Source organism: Solea senegalensis, linkage group LG13 (genome assembly GCF_019176455.1).
Source record: "Solea senegalensis isolate Sse05_10M linkage group LG13, IFAPA_SoseM_1, whole genome shotgun sequence".
NCBI classification, from domain to species: domain Eukaryota; kingdom Metazoa; phylum Chordata; class Actinopteri; order Pleuronectiformes; family Soleidae; genus Solea; species Solea senegalensis.
This window is the reverse complement of record NC_058033.1, coordinates 8,064,985-8,083,164: the sequence shown is the minus strand read 5'-3', so window position 1 is coordinate 8,083,164 and position 18,180 is coordinate 8,064,985. Positions and strand designations below refer to the sequence as shown.

General features: G+C 42.2%; 3 protein-coding genes across 4 annotated transcripts; 2 read left to right on the top strand and 1 right to left on the bottom strand.

The window, feature by feature from the left end:
• The first annotated feature begins 56 nt into the window (after positions 1 to 56).
• On the top strand, positions 57 to 4,048 carry LOC122779864. Its single transcript, XM_044042518.1, has 2 exons — positions 57 to 554; positions 2,552 to 4,048. Exons 1-2 carry the CDS (start codon positions 105 to 107, stop codon positions 3,566 to 3,568), a joined length of 1,467 nt encoding a protein of 488 aa, XP_043898453.1. The 5' UTR covers positions 57 to 104; the 3' UTR covers positions 3,569 to 4,048.
• A 47-nt stretch (positions 4,049 to 4,095) lies between these two features.
• On the bottom strand, positions 4,096 to 14,577 carry nf2b (neurofibromin 2b (merlin)). 2 transcript variants are annotated; one of them, XM_044042446.1, is made up of 17 exons: positions 14,186 to 14,576; positions 13,803 to 13,920; positions 12,358 to 12,483; positions 11,910 to 12,032; positions 11,693 to 11,776; positions 11,464 to 11,532; positions 11,271 to 11,353; positions 11,087 to 11,162; positions 10,860 to 10,997; positions 10,702 to 10,776; positions 10,496 to 10,609; positions 10,280 to 10,402; positions 9,783 to 10,000; positions 9,201 to 9,303; positions 8,885 to 9,015; positions 8,606 to 8,780; positions 4,096 to 7,324 (listed from the first exon to the last, which is right to left on the bottom strand). In XM_044042446.1, exons 2-17 carry the CDS (start codon positions 13,890 to 13,892, stop codon positions 7,277 to 7,279), a joined length of 1,776 nt encoding a protein of 591 aa, XP_043898381.1. In that variant the 5' UTR covers positions 13,893 to 13,920; positions 14,186 to 14,576; the 3' UTR covers positions 4,096 to 7,276. The 2 variants fall into 2 exon arrangements, with proteins under 2 accessions (XP_043898381.1, XP_043898380.1); XM_044042445.1 differs by lacking the exon at positions 4,096 to 7,324 and having other exon boundaries at positions 8,292 to 8,780; positions 14,186 to 14,577.
• Positions 14,546 to 17,600, top strand: mettl27 (methyltransferase like 27). The gene is made up of 6 exons (XM_044042498.1): positions 14,546 to 14,721; positions 15,567 to 15,696; positions 16,302 to 16,430; positions 16,570 to 16,705; positions 16,999 to 17,091; positions 17,248 to 17,600. The coding sequence occupies exons 1-6, from the start codon at positions 14,561 to 14,563 to the stop codon at positions 17,466 to 17,468; spliced, it is 870 nt and encodes a 289-aa protein (XP_043898433.1). The 5' UTR covers positions 14,546 to 14,560; the 3' UTR covers positions 17,469 to 17,600.
• The last annotated feature ends 580 nt before the right edge of the window (positions 17,601 to 18,180 follow it).

The following is an 18,180-nucleotide window of genomic DNA, read 5'->3' as shown; positions in this document are numbered from 1 at the left end:
AATAAATACCACCAACTACTTCTTGTCTCTCTCACTTGTAAACTCCACTGTCTCTCAGCAACACATTGTCTTGTTCCTGCAGAGAAAATCCACAGAGCATCAGCATGGTGTCTGCTGGGAGACAAATTCTAGGTATAGCCCTGGCCTTCATCGGCTTCCTGGGCAGCATCGTCATCGTTGCTCTCCCCACCTGGAAAGTCACAGCCTTCATCGGTGCCAACATTGTCACGTCTCAGGTGATCTGGGAGGGTTTGTGGATGAACTGTGTGACACAAAGTACGGGTCAGATGCAGTGCAAGGTCTACGATTCTCTCCTGGCCTTACCTCGGGACCTGCAGGCCGCCAGGGCGCTCGTCATCATCGCCATCATCGCCGGAGTCTTTGGGGTCCTCCTTTCCATAGCTGGAGGCAAGTGCACCAACTTTGTGAGTGAAGAAAGGCAAAAGTGCAAAGTGGCCATCGCCGCTGGAATTATCTTCATCGTTGCAGGACTCTTGGTGCTAATCCCCGTCTGCTGGACCGCCAACACCATCATCCGGGATTTCTACAACCCCGTCATGACCAATGCTCAGAGGAGGGAGCTGGGGGCCTCGCTCTACATTGGCTGGGGGGCGGCAGGTCTGCTGTTCCTGGGTGGGGGTCTCCTCTGCAGCTCCTGTCCCCCCAGAGATGAGAATGACTATGATGTGAAGTACGCCAAGACTCGCTCTGTGGACAGCAGCAAGGCCTATGTTTGAAATGGTGGACAGTCAGAGAGAGAGAGAAGACAACATTGAAAAGGAACATAACTTAGTCAAGCATGTGTTTGAGTTTACAAGGAGTCGTACATGTTGTAAAATGCAGGGTTTTGGACACACTGACTTATATTTTTGTTGATATTCACTAGTTTATGTTGTTCAGGTCTCACTTAATGTGGTTCCGTTGCTGTTATGTGTCCGAGTTGGATTCTTTAGCTTCTTTTCAAACAACTGAATATTGACAATATAGTGACTGATTAACACATCTTGTTTGAGTATAATCTGAATTGAGTTTGTTTGTTGTTTTTCTGTAATTGTTTGTATTATTGTATGGCAGTAAAATTCATCTCAGGTTCATCTTTAAGAGTCTCTTGAAGTTTTTTTCTCCCCACATTTAGTTGCCGCCTTTATTCTCCTTCAAAGAGAGAAACACTTTTAGTGAAGCGACGTGACAAGGATCTGGTTTTTCTAGTGTGCGCCGCAAGAATCTTTACAAACAGGCTCTGTGACACTGCGTCTGTCCGTCCTGCCAAGGGTACCGTGCTAAAGCTATATTTCAAACAACTGTCACTCTCTCACCCAAGAACGGTAACAGAAAAACACAGGAAGAGTCCATATTTGATTTCAAAAACAGTTCCTAAAAGTAGTTTGCGACACATGGAGACCCATATTTGAAGGGTGGTGCATACGTGGAAAATGAATGATTATTAAAATAAGTAAGCAATATAATGTCCTTATATATGCTTACACTATAGTATAGTTTTGTGTGTGATAAGGGACTTAATGTGACAGTAATAAAACACATATTTCGAAACATGACAACTACTACACACAAACTACCCCACTGAGATACGGGATCAGTGAGATTAAAGATTATTTTGTGCACAGAGAACTTGTGTGTGTTTGTGTGTGTGTATGTGTGTGGTGGTGTGTGTGTGTGGGGGGGAGGGGGGGCGGTTTGCATGTTTGAAACAGGTTTTTCTGCACTGTAGATACTGCCAGAATGAAAGTGGTTTACTCCCAGGAGATAGTGTTCCACTTTTTTCGCCTTCATTTCGCTTCCTAACAATTTGCATCTTTCAAGTTGCCCATAGATGTGTTTAGCGTTTGAATGACATGACTTCCAACTAAAACTGTCTCGGCATTGAGTCGACAAACAGCCCCATGTGAGAGTGCACCTGACACACACGTTTAATGCTCACACGCTTATCGCTCTCTTCCGGCTCCATCCGACCCTCCACAAAATAATCGCTTGAAAAAAAGATGAGGAGGGAGGGAAGACAGTAGGTGATGTCATAGTTTCACAGCAACGGCACCTCCCCTTTTTGTTTCCCTATAGTTTGGTTCATCTGCAACCTGGCCAGTAGCACACAGGCAGCCGCTCAGGTGACAGTCAAGAAACAGCATACTCAGGTAGGACAATAAAAAAAACAAAAGACGGGAGGGAGAGGAGGGGAAAGGAGGACGGACAGGAAAGGACAGCAGTTAGGGACACATAAAGGGGGAGGGACTGAGTTGTAGGAAAAGCAGCCTGTAAACAGATGAAGTGAGGCTGAACTGAGACACACCTGCTGTCAGGTAAAAGCTACCAGAGACTGGGCAGACAACTGTTTAGAGTCAGTGTGCTCCTGAGGTCGATACACCGTGTCAAGATTTAAAAAGAACAGCGTAAGAGAAACAGAGAAATGGAAGAAAATGAAAACTGCAGGATCTCTGGTTGAGAGAGAGCCATAAGAGACAGACTCGTATGAAGAGAGACAAGGAGTGAAAGCAAAAAGGTACTTCACAGAAAAGACTAAAAAAAAACATCAGAGTGCTTCGTTCTTAAACAGCTTCTAAAGCTCTTCATCATGGCCTCCATGGGGATGCAGATGCTGGCCAGTGCGCTATGCCTCCTGGGTTGGGCCGGAGTCATCATCAGCTGCCTGCTGCCTTTGTGGAGGGTCACGGCCTTTGTGGGCAGCACCATCGTCACGTCACAGACGATCTGGGAGGGCATCTGGATGACCTGTGTGGTCCAGAGCACGGGGCAGATCCAGTGCAAGCCGTACGAGTCCCTCCTTGCTCTCACCCCTGACCTGCAGGCGGCCAGAGCTCTCACCGTCTTCGCCATCACTACAGGGAGCATCGGCCTCATTCTGGCCTTCATTGGAGGGAAGTGCACTCGCTTTTTGGATGAGGAAGGGGGTGGAGTTAAAGGGAAGGTGGCGATAGCAGCAGGGGCTGTGTTGATCGCCACAGGGCTGCTGTGTTTGATTCCTACGTCCTGGGCAGCCGGGGCCGTGGTCAGAAAGTTCTACAGCGCCTCCATCGACGCTCAGCGCAGAGAGCTGGGTGCTTGCCTCTACATCGGTTGGGGGGCGTCCATCCTGCTCATCCTCGGTGGGGGTTTGTTCATCAGCTCAGCGTGTCCCATCAAAGGCCACGACACAGACAAGAGCCCTTCTGTCCGCTACCTGGTGGTGCGCTCGTCCAACGGGTCCAGCCAGACAGGCCCTCATCACAGCAGGGTGCCGATGGGAAAGACTCAGCCTGTCGGAGCGGTGTTCCCCCGGTCCCAGAGCGCCGAGGGAGTGTCCACAAAGTCTCAGCTGTACACCAGGCCTCCCTGGGAGGACAAACCCGACCAAGATTCCACCAGGTGGGAGTCAGAAAAGTCATGGGCACCGTCCAGCAAGTCTCAGATGAAGAGACCGGAGTCGACAAAATCTGACAAAAGCGAGGCTTTGTCAACAAAGTCTCAGCTGAAAAAGGCAGAAGTGGAAGAGGGTTCATCAGTCAAGAGTGACAATGAGGACGCAACCCCAAACCCAGCAAGAACATACCTATAAAATGTACTCACACAGTAGATGTGAGAGAAGTTTTATGTTACTTATTGTGTACGTGCTTTACTGTAAAGTAGTTGATGGTCTTGTGTTTATACTTGGTGTTTTGACCGTGCCACTTTATATGCAGGGAAAATGTTACAATATTACGTGCACTAATCCAGGAGAAAGTGAAGTATGTTACAGTTGTCTTGCTGATTTAAAAATGTTTGTTTTAAACGGGCCGTTACACTGATACCGACTTTGTTTCCCCTCTCTCTTCATAATTCTACATTAAGAATTTTTACCTCAGACTTTTTTTAGCTTATTTTTTTCTGTGAGATATGAAGTGACACGAAGCAGCAACTTCACGTGTGTTTCTACGAGGCAACATTTGACCTTTCGTCACATCAACTGTGAAATATGATTTTATATTCTGTTTTGGCCAGACGTTAAACTTGACAGCTATTTTGTACATTCACTCTTTAATAAATGACTGCAATTTGACCAGGACAGGTGTTTGTGTTTTGTTTAGTTTTTTTGTATACGACACATGTCAAACATGCAAACATTTCAGATGTCAATAGAAAAGGAGCTTTTCAAATCCCACTTCCTGCCTCATTAAATCACCAGGACAAACTGGTTCGACAGAGAGTGTGCTCGCAGAGCTTGTGTGTGACTTTAGAGGAGGGAGGGTGGGAACAATGTGTAAAGAATACAAAATTAGTTTCAGTGATTGGTGTCATTGCAGCATCTGTTGTGTTTTGGTTTGTACTGGCGCCGTCATCTGGTCCAAATGCTGCCTGCTGTTACAAGGCATATGATCAAATAATGGCTTATGTTTTCGAACCGTAAAGAGAGTTTAAAAGTGTAAAAAGAACCACGTTTTATGCGACATTACAGATGGTGATAATTAACTTTTAAAAACATGGCACTGGAACTCTGGCAGATCCATTTGTGACTTATCAGTTTAAGTGGAGAAAAACAAAATAAAATTGGATGATTAAAGATAATGATGCTATGGGGTTTTTTTTTTTTTAAATCTCCCCCGTAACATCTAGCAGAATATCTGTATATAGATAATAGATATCCGAACCTCTGGTTGTAATCATTATTAACATTATCTGACTCCCTGTTTCACCACTGACATGTTCATGTTCATGTCACAGTGCTGTGACACACTCCCACCCTGTGGTCACAGGAGGATGTCGGTCGAGATGTCGGGGCTGGACTAGATTTGCCATTATTTTGTGATGTGCACGTCCCATTTGTCATGTTAAATGCTCCTCACAGGTCAGACATCCAACTGTTCTTGTGTAAACACAGTTTACGTATAAATAAAAGGCGTAGCGGTGAATCACTATGTAGTGCGGCTGCCTGTGCAGATTTCACATTACATTTTACATACATTAAAAATATTATAAAATACAATTAGGTGCTAAATTTGCCTTTGACCTCTGGCAAAAAGATACACATCCATAAAAAAAACACGCACCACATGATTCCTGAACAACGAACTCAAACACCTCCAAACATGAGCCAATAAAGCACCTTCATGTTTTTACCGCAGTTTTACCTTTAGTAAAATGGATATTTTAACTTCATTACCTCTCTCAAATGCATACGTCGGCACCGATTAGATGATTGTGGGGTTAAATGACTTTGTGTTGGAACAGGTGAATGACTGTAGTCTGCATCCTGACTGTGCACCCGACTCCTGCTGTATATTCCAACAGTCACAATAAATGATCCAATTTAGATAATTTCAGTTAAATCTAAATCTGTAAAATTCAAAATTTAAATAACCTATGAATGTTGTTGAGACATTCAGCTCTGTTAAAGCTGTCTTAATTTAATGTGCACTTAATTAGACATATATAATATTAATAAAAATGCTGGATGTTTTGATTACTGGCTCATTTTAACCTTCCCTAAATCAGTGAAACACTCACAATCTCCTGCTCTTTTTGCATTTTGAGAAAGTGCACCTTGTCTAAATTGCCATTCCTGCTGAATGCATATATGGACGCATTTTCAAAAATACAGACGATGGATTTCTCATGTCCTATTTAACATAAAATATTCAAGAGGATGTGTTTGTTTACTCTGTAGGTGAGAAGCTGTATTTTACCTTCAACATCAGGAAGCGACAGGAGAAACATCTGCAATATAGAAACATGTTTGTAACATCACTGATGAGATGCAGAGATAATGATACACAAATTAACTTTGGGCTTTGTTTATATGTCTTGCAAATTAAACCTATTCCCCTATTGAGTGTCTAACACTCAACAGGGGAATAGGTCTAATTTGGCAAGAAAATCCAATCATAGAATCCTAAGAATCTGATCTAAAACATGAAGTTAAGACTTCCAGAGAAATCTTTCAGGTTCAAGGTTTTATGATGCACACTAAAGCACTTAAGCAACATTTGCAGACAATTAAACAGCATTTTCACTTGGACATTTTGACACAAGAGCGTTTACTGTGGCTGGACACTTGTCATGCAGCCGTCATCTCTCCCTTTTACAGAACGTCATGAGGAGTGTAGTACGAGTACAGGGTTCACTTACATGAGCCACCTCTGCATCTGTGAAAACATTAATGCATCGACAGCTGGCAAATAAATTCGCCATGCAAATTATTACAGCTGGACTTACACACACAAAAAAAGGTAAACAACAAATAGATGCCATACGGTTTTATCTCGGTCTAAAACCAACTGAAGTCTACCTGCACTGATTGTCTTCAACACTAGCCCTGAGAAATGCACCTATCTTTCGTCGTGTGAATGAGTTAATGTGTGAAATCAAACCCTAAAGCGGCGACACATGAGCACAAAAAGAGAACAGAAACAACTTTAGTCACTGAAATCGCTATCATAAAAAATAAAAATTTAAGGCACATCAAGGAGGTTACAAAATATGAAAGTGTGAAATGTTTGGGGTTTTTTTCACCGCTCAAGCTCATAATTATAAACTACAAGCACGATCAAGGCATCCGTGTGCTGCTTGTGCATCTTTGTAACAGAAAATAACACACAAATTCAAAAACACAAAGATTCAACACTGCATTTGAAATGTTTATGGAGTCGTCGCCTCTGAACGACGGCGGACTTCAGTTTGAGCTGCAATCGCAAAATTTATCACAACTTAAAAGCAAGTTCAGAACGTTTTACTGATTACCAATGATCTTTAGTGTATACAGTATTTAGTATTCTCGTCTAAATAATGGTATAACGCTTGTTTTGAAAGAGCACGACCAAATTCTCCCAAGCCTGGAAGGATCATTAAGTTAATTACATCTGATACAGGAACAAGTTTCAGAGAAAACAAACAAAACAAAACTTAATCCCTGTCCCAAAATGTTATTAAGGCATTGATGTGTAAACGTATGGAGGTTTGATTTTTTTTTTTTGGCCAACTAACGGTCACATATCCCTTAAAACCACAAAATAAAATTGTCCTCACTCACTCACTCGTCCATCGACAGCACCAAATCCTGAGTGAGTGTCGGAATAATGGCACATGTTGTCGTGTGTATTATACATGGAAGACATATTTAAAAAGGTGGAACAACGGAGCAAAGCGGCCGTTGTTGAGGGTCTAGTGTGGACTTTCAGAAGGACCTGGTGTATGGAGGTGTCCGTCTGTTAAAGTTTCAGCCAGGTTAAAAAAGAAAAAATACTGCATCGTGACGCCTGGTTAGCTCCTTCCTCGTCTCGCAGGACGAGCGTCACACTTCTTCAAAGAACGCCATCTGAGACATGTACGCAGAGTTTCGCTGCAAAACAACAAACAAAGGCGGGAGAGAGAAGGAGTGTGAGAAACTAGTGCGTCAGTAGTAGGAACCAGGGCAGGACAATCAATCGTTTTCAAATCAATATCAGAATTTGAGAACTTGACTGTCCTATGTTCTCTATCAATTAAAAAAGAAAATACATAAATGTTGGAAACAATTCATATCTTCAAGGTCTCATCTTAGCATTACAGTAAATCCTTACACTCCTGCCCGGTCTCTGAGGTCAGCTGATCAGCTGCTCCTGCAGTTACCAAAATCTAAATGGAAGCTCAGAGGGGACAATCTTTCACAGCATGTTAGACACGCCCCTTTACTGTCCACTTTTAAAACACATCTTAAAACACATTTTTACTCTTTGGCTTTCGACCCAGTATGAGACACTAGTTTGTTCTTAGGTCTATTAGGTCACACATTTTAATATTTTATTTGTTTTATTTATCTCTGATGTACAGCACTTTATTTCAGCTGTTGTTGTTTTTTTTAAAGTGCTTTATAAATAACGTTGGATTGGATTGAATTGGATAAAGTCACTAACCCAGTGATGGTACATAAATGGCGTGTTTACATCATGGTACGATACAGTACGGTCTGGAACGGTAAAGCGCTGTCAGGTGTGCGGTCCGACTGAGAACAGTACCTTTACTTGGTAGGCGGAGTGTGCGCTGTGCTCGATGACCATGTCAGCGAGATATGGAGCGTGGCGTTGTACCGGCGCACCGACAACACAACAGGCAGCAAATGGAGCATTTTCTTCTGCTCAATCTGTGGATGTTTGTCTCAACAAGAGAGACTGAGACTGTGGACGTTGAAGAAACACCGGTCGCAAGGGAGCGGCACTTTCAGTCAGCTGACTGTTGTGGATTCCCCACCCGTACCCGTCCACGCAAAAAAATATGTACTGTACAAAACGTCCCTGTTTGTGTGTATTCACTATTGGTGTGCTATAAGGATGGGTTAAATGGAGGGCTGCAACGATTATTCGACTATTAATCAATTACTGAATGAATCGTCGACTATTGTGATACATTGGTTTGAGTTTTTTTTTTCCCAATAATTAAAACAAGATTTCTGATTTTTCCGCCACTTGAGGACATCATCATTTCCAGGTTTGGTAATCACAGATCCACATTTGTTGACGTTTTGCTGACAATTACTAAATAATCATTAGTTGCAGCCCTAGTTAAATGCAGAGGTAATTTACAATCACTAATTTTCTGGCCAGGTACGCAGTTCTAAATGATCTGCTGAGGTGATGACACATACGTTGCTGTGAGGTATGTAGACAGGCTCCTGAACGTATCCCCTCGCCTCACTTTGGAGACTGTAGAGGCCGGCCTGCTGCTGCTGCTGCTGCTCCTCCAACTTCAGAGACTCGATCTCAGACTTGAGCTCCTTCAGCTGATCCTGCAGGTGTTTACTCTTCTCCATATATTCCAGCCTGTGTTAATCCACACGATAAGACATCACAAAAAAGTAAAACCATTTTTTTAAAAAGCTGAGGATATTTTATTTATTTATTTTTATTTTCAAACTTTAGCTCACCTCTCTCTCTCGATTTCCATGGACAACCTTTTCATGTCAGAGTCCTTGAAGTCCAAGCGTGCGGATGTAGATTCATAGGCAAATTCAGCTGCTTCGGGAGGAGCGGGTGGAGTAGAGTAAGCTGCTATGAGCTGGAAGGAAAAGGACACAAAACATTTTTATCAAACAGTACAAAAAACTCACAGCAGGTTCAATATTTTTGTTATGTTTCTACTTTTTGGAAGCTTTTACTTTAGGTGATATATAGTCCATAAAATAACTATAATAACAACAATAACTGTAACATAGTGTATTAATATTTATAATATCACCATACAGGGTATGTTGTTTTGGTGATCTCCAGCAGCTTCTGTTTGGCTCTCCGCTCGGCATCTTTTGCCTCCGTCAGGTCCTGCTTCAGGTGATCTGCCTCCTTCAACCTGGAACCAGAGCATTAGTTAGAACAAGCTTTCTGGAAGACAGCGAGAGCATGATTAATTTGCAGTGACTTTTGACTTTTTCCCCCACTTTCAGTGACATGAAATATGCCAAAAGTAGAAGATGCAGAAGTGTAGTAAAACATTGGACCATGGATGGCGGTTGTACTTGAGACATTTTCCAACATTTCATTACAAAATACTTTTCTCGTCACTTCGAGAATTTCGGTGTTTCCTTGTACTCTACAAACTGGCTGTTGTAAATTGGAAGAGTAAAATGTAAATTTTAGAGAAGTGCATGACTCTTAAATCAGTGGCTGTAAATTTGCTAATTGACTTTTCCTGTGCACATGCAATGAAATAAGCGGGTTACCAGTTATTCTCTAGTAGAAATCTACCTGGGAAAAATAAATGTATATAATAATTTGTTTATGTGGTGAAATCGAGAAATGAAGAAAATCAGCCATTGACAGATTCCATACCTCCGCTCAGACTGTTCCACTAGTTTGACAGCCAGCTGCTCTGCCTCTCGCATCTTCTGCTCCATCAGCCTCTTCTCCTCCTTGGTCTTCATGGCAGTGACCTCCAACCGCTGTCTCTCCTGCTCAGCGTCCGCAGCCTTGTGGGCCAGGAGTTTGGCCTCCTCCTCTGCAATCTGTGCTTTCTCTGCCAGCAAGTCCGCAGTCTCCTCAGACCTCAGCTGGAGGGAAAAATGCACTACAACTTTTAACAGGAATAGTCTTAAGACAAAGGTCAACACACTCCATATGTAACCAATCGAAAAAATGCTTTATGAAATGTGTCTTTAAATTTCTCAGTGATGCTGGTTACAAAACACCGGCCCAAACTCAACCTTATTGGTGGAGTTTATTACGCTGTGAATGATGGAAGAATTGGACGCCAAGACATAGACAATACAATTGTATTAACGGTGTTTTCTTGGGGTAATTTCTAGCACAATTAACAAAAAAAACATTACCAGAGCCTCGTTGGCAAGCCGTGCCTCGTCCTGCAGCTGGAAAAGTCTCCGTTCCATCTCTTCCTTTGCTCGTTCTGCTTCCTCCCTCATCTGTTTTTCCCGTGCCAGGATTTGACGCTCCATCTAGAGGCAAGACATTTAACCAAGTTCAAATTGTATTAAGTGCAGTTTATGTACATAGAGTCTCTGCTCCAGTGGAGTCGAGGGAGCACTGACCTTCTTGCGGGCCTTCTCCTCTTTCGCTTGGGCTTTCATCTGCTGCACTTCAATAGAGTCCACCTTCCTTCGCCTCATGAATAGATCGTGGTTACCAATGCATAACTGCAGGATCTAGACACAAACCGGAAACACCATACTTCATACAGTTCCCTCGTAGACTTTATAGCCGAACGTTTACATGGACACACACAGGTAAAACTCACCAGCTTGTTGACGCGCAGTTGAGAGGAGTAGAACTTGAAGACATCTTTTTTCTTGTCCAGGGGTTTGATTGTAAACTGCAACATGAGGAAAATTAGACGAAAACTTTGGCAGCGGGACAGTGAGAAAACTTGAAAATGTATCTACAAAATACATTTACCTCCTTTTCACTATACGAGATATTACGTATGTCACTCCAGGGAAAGGACTTGTTGGGGTTGAGTTTGCTGTTGGGACTGTAAATGTGCAGACCCTGAGCATCCACACCGAGTAACAGGTCAGTGTCCCTCTTATTTTGCTGTCAAAACAGAACATCGCAGTCACAGTTTTAATCTGCATTTTTAACACACCACCACGCAAAACATACATACAGTGATTCAGACTCACTGTGATGGCAAAGTAGCTGACGCCATACATCTCAAGATCCTGAGCAATCTTAAGGTATTCCATCTCCGCCTCATCCCTGAACGAATAATAAAACAAACAAAGGAAGCAATCAAATGCTAAAATACCTTGATGGGATTTCAGCTACAGAATCAAGAGGGGTTAATTTCACCCTGGTCAGTCTCACCTGGCGATGCCTCTGTGCTCGGCGTACCAGGCTGTGATCTTCTCCTCCCACATGTCAGCCGTCATTTGGTATTGCATCAGAACCTACGATGACAGAAAAACCATGGGTTGGATGATCCAGACTAAATAATTCCTTTGAATGGACAACTACTTAGCTCTTGTTTTTGTGGATGGACACAGAACACGATACTTACCCTTTTTGGCAAGAGTTCATCTTGAGACAGGAAGCCTGGCTTGTGAAAGTTGGGGTCATAATCACCATACTGTGTTTAAGATCGAGGGACGGTAAAGGAAGGAGAAGAAAAAAAAAAAGAGGTTATAAGTTAAAGTACATGTTCACGTAACTGTTCAAAAAGATTGCACTTGTTGCACCATCATATATATTGATAAAGCTATATTGATACGCTTATATTGCTCTCTTACCTTTGCTTGGACAGCGTACGATGCCAGCAGAACCGATGCTTCAGGGGAGCAAAATATTTCTTCATCTAAAATCTGTTTTTTCACCTAAACCAGAGTTTGAAGACGGGTAAGAACATGTGTTATAATTCATTTCCAACAAATAAATGCTACTATCACCGTCTCCAAAACATTTTGCACAGATAAGATAAAAACAAAAGGATATTAAAAAAGAGATTACCTGTAAAAAGAACAGATGCTGAGTAATTTCTTGAACCAATTCATCTTCAACTTTTTCAGGGAAGAATTTAGCAAGGAAGTGAAATGTTATTGGAGAGTCTTTGGGAACCTCCTGATCCAAGACCTTTGTTAATAAATAAACAAGGGAACACAAGTAAGAAATCATGATTTTTACTAGAGTAAACTATCAAGCAAAAACACCTAACACTAACTCTCTCTAGCCTTTTCGTCACTGTAAACTGAGTATCTTGGACTGTAGACTAAACAGCATCGTGAAGATGTCCCCTTGAAATCTGGGAACATGTGATTGGTGTTTTATGCAAACGCGCGAACATTTAATACACTTAACAGGTTGCCGTTTAGCTACAGATCTTTTAAACAATGCAGTGTCCTCAAATCCTCCTTATGTAGTTTTAACACTTTTCACAGACGTTTGTCAATCTCCTCACCCGTTTCTCTGGTTTCAGCCAGGCATATGTGTCCTTTACTGTGTACCGGAGTCCAAAGAACCAGGTTTCCCTCAGACCGACAGTGCGACACACCAAGTCAAATAGGTCTTTACCTTTCCATTTCACCTAAGAAAATTAAAATACAAATAACATTAAAGAGACCAATGAGTTGAAACAATAAAAGGCAGAGTCCAGGGTGTACCCCGCCATTCAGTGTTCATTTCTAGTAATGTGACCCAAAAATGTCACCATCCATCTTCTACCGCTTTATGCTCCACCCGAGGGTCATGGGGGATGCTGTGCCAATCTCAGCTGACATAGGGTGATAGGCGGGGTACACCCTGGACAGTTCGCCAGTCCATCGCAGGGCCACACACATAGAGACAAACAACCGTTCACTCTCACACTCACACCTATCAATTTGTGTCCAATTAACTTAATCCCCATATTGGACTGTGGGAGGAAGCCGGAGATCATCCACACACACACGGGGAGAACATGCACAAAGGCCCTTGTTCCAAACTAGGGCTCGAACCCAGGTCTTCTTGCGGCAAAGGCAAGAGTGTGAAGCACAATACCAACCCAACCGTGTGGCCCCCAAAAACGTCACATTACTGGAAATTAACTTCAAAGTGTGTTTAGAACTTAGACCTGTGGAGGGCAGCATTACCCCTCTCAGTGTACAGCCTGCCTATACTTATGAGAAGACCAACCATTTTATTTATGGCATTATTTATCTTTTTAAAGCATAAACATATTCATTTATTTTTATTGCCATACCATTTTTGCTGCCGCAAGACTGTACAACCTGCACTGCTCTCAGTAAACCACACAAAGTACACCTCTAGAAATGACCAATCTGTACAGTACTTAGTATTATTTTATGGTCAGGTTATACCTTACTAGTATATGAGAGGAGGTGATGGAGAAGACATGTTTCTGAGGATAAATGTTATTATAAAAATGATGGTGTGTATACTGTATGTTGAAGTGTCTTATTGTTTACCCTGCTTGTATAACCATGCCAATAAAGACTTTTTAAAGACTTTATTCACGGATGAAGACTTCCCCTATGACCACAAGCGTTTCTATAAATCTACACATATCAGGGTTCCAATATTTGGACTCACTGCCCTACACATTTTAAATGTTTCCCTGCTCCAACATACTTGACTTGAATGTTCAGCTTGTCATCAAGTTCTGTAAAAGCCTGACAATGACCCAAATTCCGGGTCTCATCTATAACATACAGGGCAGTGGGTCCCTGACAGTATGTGCCCTGCTACAACACACCTGATTCAAATGAATTGGTCGTTATATGGCTTTTGAATCAGGGCAAATTCTAAAACATGCAGGACAGGTGTCACCAAGGACCAGGATTGGAAAACACAGACATAGCTGAAACATCATTCCAGACCAAAATGTGGCCAAAACGCAAATCATACCTCACAACTGAACTCCATTTCAGCGTCCATGGTGATAACTTTGACTTTGAAAGTCTTGGGCTGTTTCTTCTTTAACCCTAGGATTGACATTTTTGAATGTCTTGGATTTCAAAGAAACCTGTGGAGGGGTCAAAGGGGAACATAACTATTTCAGGACAGAAACAAGACACGTAAGCAAATAGAGATTGTGAATAAAGCAGCACATTTTAATTTCGAAAGACTCAATCCACTGGTATATGGTGATAAAATGTGTTTTGGGTCGCATCAGGCGGCGATATGAGTTAAACGTGTGTTGTCTCACAAAATAATGAATATACTTTCCGTGTTAAAGCACTATACATATAAATATAGTGTGCATTTGAGAAGTAGATGCGACCCGTTACCTGGGGGTTAAGTGTGAAGCTCCTGTCGTCCAAACAAGCTTGAGAGGAGGCTGTGCTTTTTGTTACGGAGGGGAAACCAATGCTAAGCTAACTACCATGAACGGAACAGCGTTAGCTTCCCAGCTATGCCACGAAAACGGACCAAAACAAGTAGTAGAAAGAGCGGAACTTTTGATTCTCCATAATAAAGTCCATCGAATAAGCGTACCTTCCGTCTGTTAAAGTTCTCATGTAAATAAAGTCAGTATTACCAACACAGCCTGCGGCTAACTGTTTTTAACTGGTTAGCGTGGGGATGTAACGACAGAGACACTTTCTAGGACATTTTTGTTTTGACTCTCACTCTACAGGTGGGAACATGAATAGCAGTCTGGGATGGGGATACTGCGCATGCGCATGAATTTGGAAGCTGCGTTCAAGGCTGTGAGGAAGTTTTTGGTACAACATGTTGCGTCGCGCGCGAACTCAAGGAGAACGTTGAAGAAGAGACACCAGGGGCAAGCGAGGTGGAAGTGGAGCGCGGAAACTGTCGTTTGGTAAGTGACAGCCCATGTCAGGATGTCTGCGTCCTCGTAGGGTACTTAAACGAAACGGTGTTGTGTCTGCCGAGAATTGCATGACTCTGGTGGTAACGCGCAGACCTGAAGCTGAAACCTTCGACAGTTCCATTGGGCAGGGAATGAACGGCATCAAAGGGGCGGGGCTCTATCCAGTCTGAGCTTAGAGGCGTCGACGTCGCCGCCATATTGGGAGTGGCAGAAGAGATACCTCACTCATGACACTGTCCCACCAGAAACAATGAGAAAAATTTGATAAATACTTATCACTGTCCTTCACATATTCCTACATAAATTTCTACAGTAGAAGTCACATGTGACAAATATTTATCTTAATTCAGATAAACTAACTGCCAATAATATACCTTTTTGATATAGTCACTTTGCATTGTAAGCTATAATTATTTTACATTTTAAACTCTTTTAACCCCAAAAGAGTTTGACACAATTTCATTTCATCACTGAGCTTGTTTCACAACTTTACCCCCAAAACTGACTAGTGTAGTCATATCTGTTTTTGTTGTTGTTGCAGTAAATACAGTTTCATCGTTGCATAGTCCATTTTTAGTCAGAAGGCTACTTTCAGTTGTAATATTTAAATTTTAGATTTTATATCCTGGCCATGCATACATGAATCGTTGAATTTGTCTGTTTCAAAAATGTCACCGTCCTGAAGGCCTCAAAATCTGCCACCAACGCCTACAACACCCAATCATGAACAACTGGTTATTCCAACTATCTTGTCATTTATTTATTTACTTAGTAGGTTAGTGCTTCTTTTTTTTCTACCAAATTTGCCACTGATTGTTTCTCTCATTGGGCAGGTTTTACACAATGTCAGCTGATACCGTTACATTTGACAGCGTGAAAGCTGTCATCTTATCAGCTCATGAAGAGACTACAACAGAAGAAAAGGTCAACTTTTACAATTCCTGGGCACATTCCTATGAACAGGTAGGAGAAATTGACATTTTTTTCTACTTTAAAAGGTCCAGTGTGTACCATTTAAAAGGGGTGATGGACATGTGTATGTTTGCCCCAGTGCATACCTGGTAATTACCAAAACACTGAAGGTGCCTCTATATAACCCAAGCTGAGCATTTATCCTAGCAGTGGAGGAGCCCCCTTCATGTTACCTTCATAAAATACATGCATACAATGTCCTCCAGCTGTAGAGTTAAGAAACCAGCTGCAGTTGTATGAAGTCTCTATTGGCTAGATTTGTCAGACTTTACCTGCAACCTAAACCTACCTAACTACCCAGGTAAAAGTTTACTGACATTATAAGTCACGAGAAGTAGGATCATTTTCCCATAGACATTCAAACAGAGTTCTTTTTGCGATCAGTACTACCTCTGTAGTACCTTTTAAGCTTTCAGACCAGAAGGACAGTCTAGTTCCAATTTGCTGTCTCAACAATAAAGGACACCCATTCTCCCCTCAGTGCTTCTGTTGTGTTTAAATCCCTCCTTTAAATGATCCAAGTACATCATTACGTTGCACTTTATCTGTTCATATTTTGCTTCCTCTTTTGTGTTTCTTAAATCTCGTCTGAACAGGATGTGGCTGTTTTGGATTACCTTGCACCAGGTCTGGCGGCAAACATGATCTCCACCCACGTCACTGGTGACCGTGGGGCAATGTCTGTGTTGGACGTGGCTTGTGGCACAGGACTGGCGGCCAAACTGGTAAACTTACAAAACAGAAAGTCGACCCCCGTACTGATAGGATCTTAGCCCAAAGGAAGCCATCCCACACCTCGTCAATATGGTTTCATGTTCAATGAAATGGTCAAGTCTGACTTAACAACTGATTTCTGTGACGCAGATGAAGAACGATGGATTCGGACAGTTTGTGGGTGTTGATGGAAGCGAGGCTATGTTGGAGAGGGCTAGACAGAGCGGCTTGTACCTGGACCTGAAGCAGTCACTGCTGGGAGACCAGCCTCTACCTTTCCAAATGGGTAATTTAACAGTGTATCGTTTCACACGGCTCACTGACTGCTGTGATTCAGTGGGTAATCATCGTCTGGGGTTGTTTTAACGCTGTATTTGCATTTTCTGTATAGTCTGTTGCTCACAAGGCCTAATTGGACTTATATTGCAATATTTCTGTCCATTTAAACAAAGCCACTGTTGTAATATGCGGTTGTTTTACTCTTTGTCTGTATTTGACTAAAAAATCGTACATGTGTACTACTAGTGAAGACATTTTATACCTCAAAATCCTCCTCTGCTCCTTTTCCCCCTACTGCAGATTCATTTGATGTGGTTGTGATTTCTGGAGCACTGAGCACTGGTCAGGTCCCCGTCACTGTGGTCAGACATCTGTGCAAATGTGCTAAACCGGGTGAGAGGGTTGGTTTTTTTGTTCTTTGGTGCTCTCTAGAGGGCAGCACTGATCTTTTTGCTCTAAAGAAGTGAACTCCTGATGTTCTCACTATATACAGCTGCAGATGAGTTTCGATCACTGACACATCATCGCATTGTCCTCTGTATCCACTAGGTGGCTACATTTGCATGACAACAAGAAGTAACCACTGCAACCAAGAATACAAAAGCACCCTGGAACTTGAGCTGAGGAAAATGGAGGATGAGAGGCTTTGGAGTCGTGTAGAGGTCATGGAGGTGGAAAAATGGGAGAGAGCAGTGTTGGAGCAGGACGATGAAGAATACATCCCTGGTGTTGTCTACCTTTATCAGAAACTACCCATCAATGTAGATTAGAGCTGCAACTCATGATAATTTATGTAATCAATCAATTCATCTGTCAATTATTTTCTGTGTGGGCCATGACATGTCAGAATATGCTGGTTGGCGTTTCCTTAACCTCAAACATGATAAATGACGATGTTCTCAGATGTCTTGTTTTGTCCACAAACCAAATGGAGCAATGTTGGTGTGTGTGTTTATACTGTAGTTCACATATTCAGGCTATAAAAATGCAATATGTGATATTAAGTAGCAATAATTGTGCAGAAGTCACAAAATTAGACCATTTTTCTTTTCTTTCTGTTCATAAAAACGAGCCAAGTGAAGTTCCCATTTCCAAATTTAACAAATTCAATCCAATTCCAAACATTCCAAAACGTTTTACAGGCGTCTCTTTTACTATTGTGGTCAATGGGAAAATTGCTATTTGGGCCGCATGATTTTTTGTTACAGTACTACGAGTGGCCACTATGACAACATTATCTTCAAGGCCAGTTCTGATAATACATCCACGATTCAACGAGGCAACGCGTACAGCGAAGGAGGCGTCAACGTTTTCTTCAGGTTGCATTGGCTGTGGCCCCCGCAGTCTTCCTCACATAAGTTGCTCCGTTGATATTGTGGTTTGAAGACTTGTTGCAAGCAAGTTGACAGGAAGGAAGGAAGGAACAGCCAGGTAATGTCTTCATTTATTTATAGCCAATTTCTCTCAACTCATCACATATGC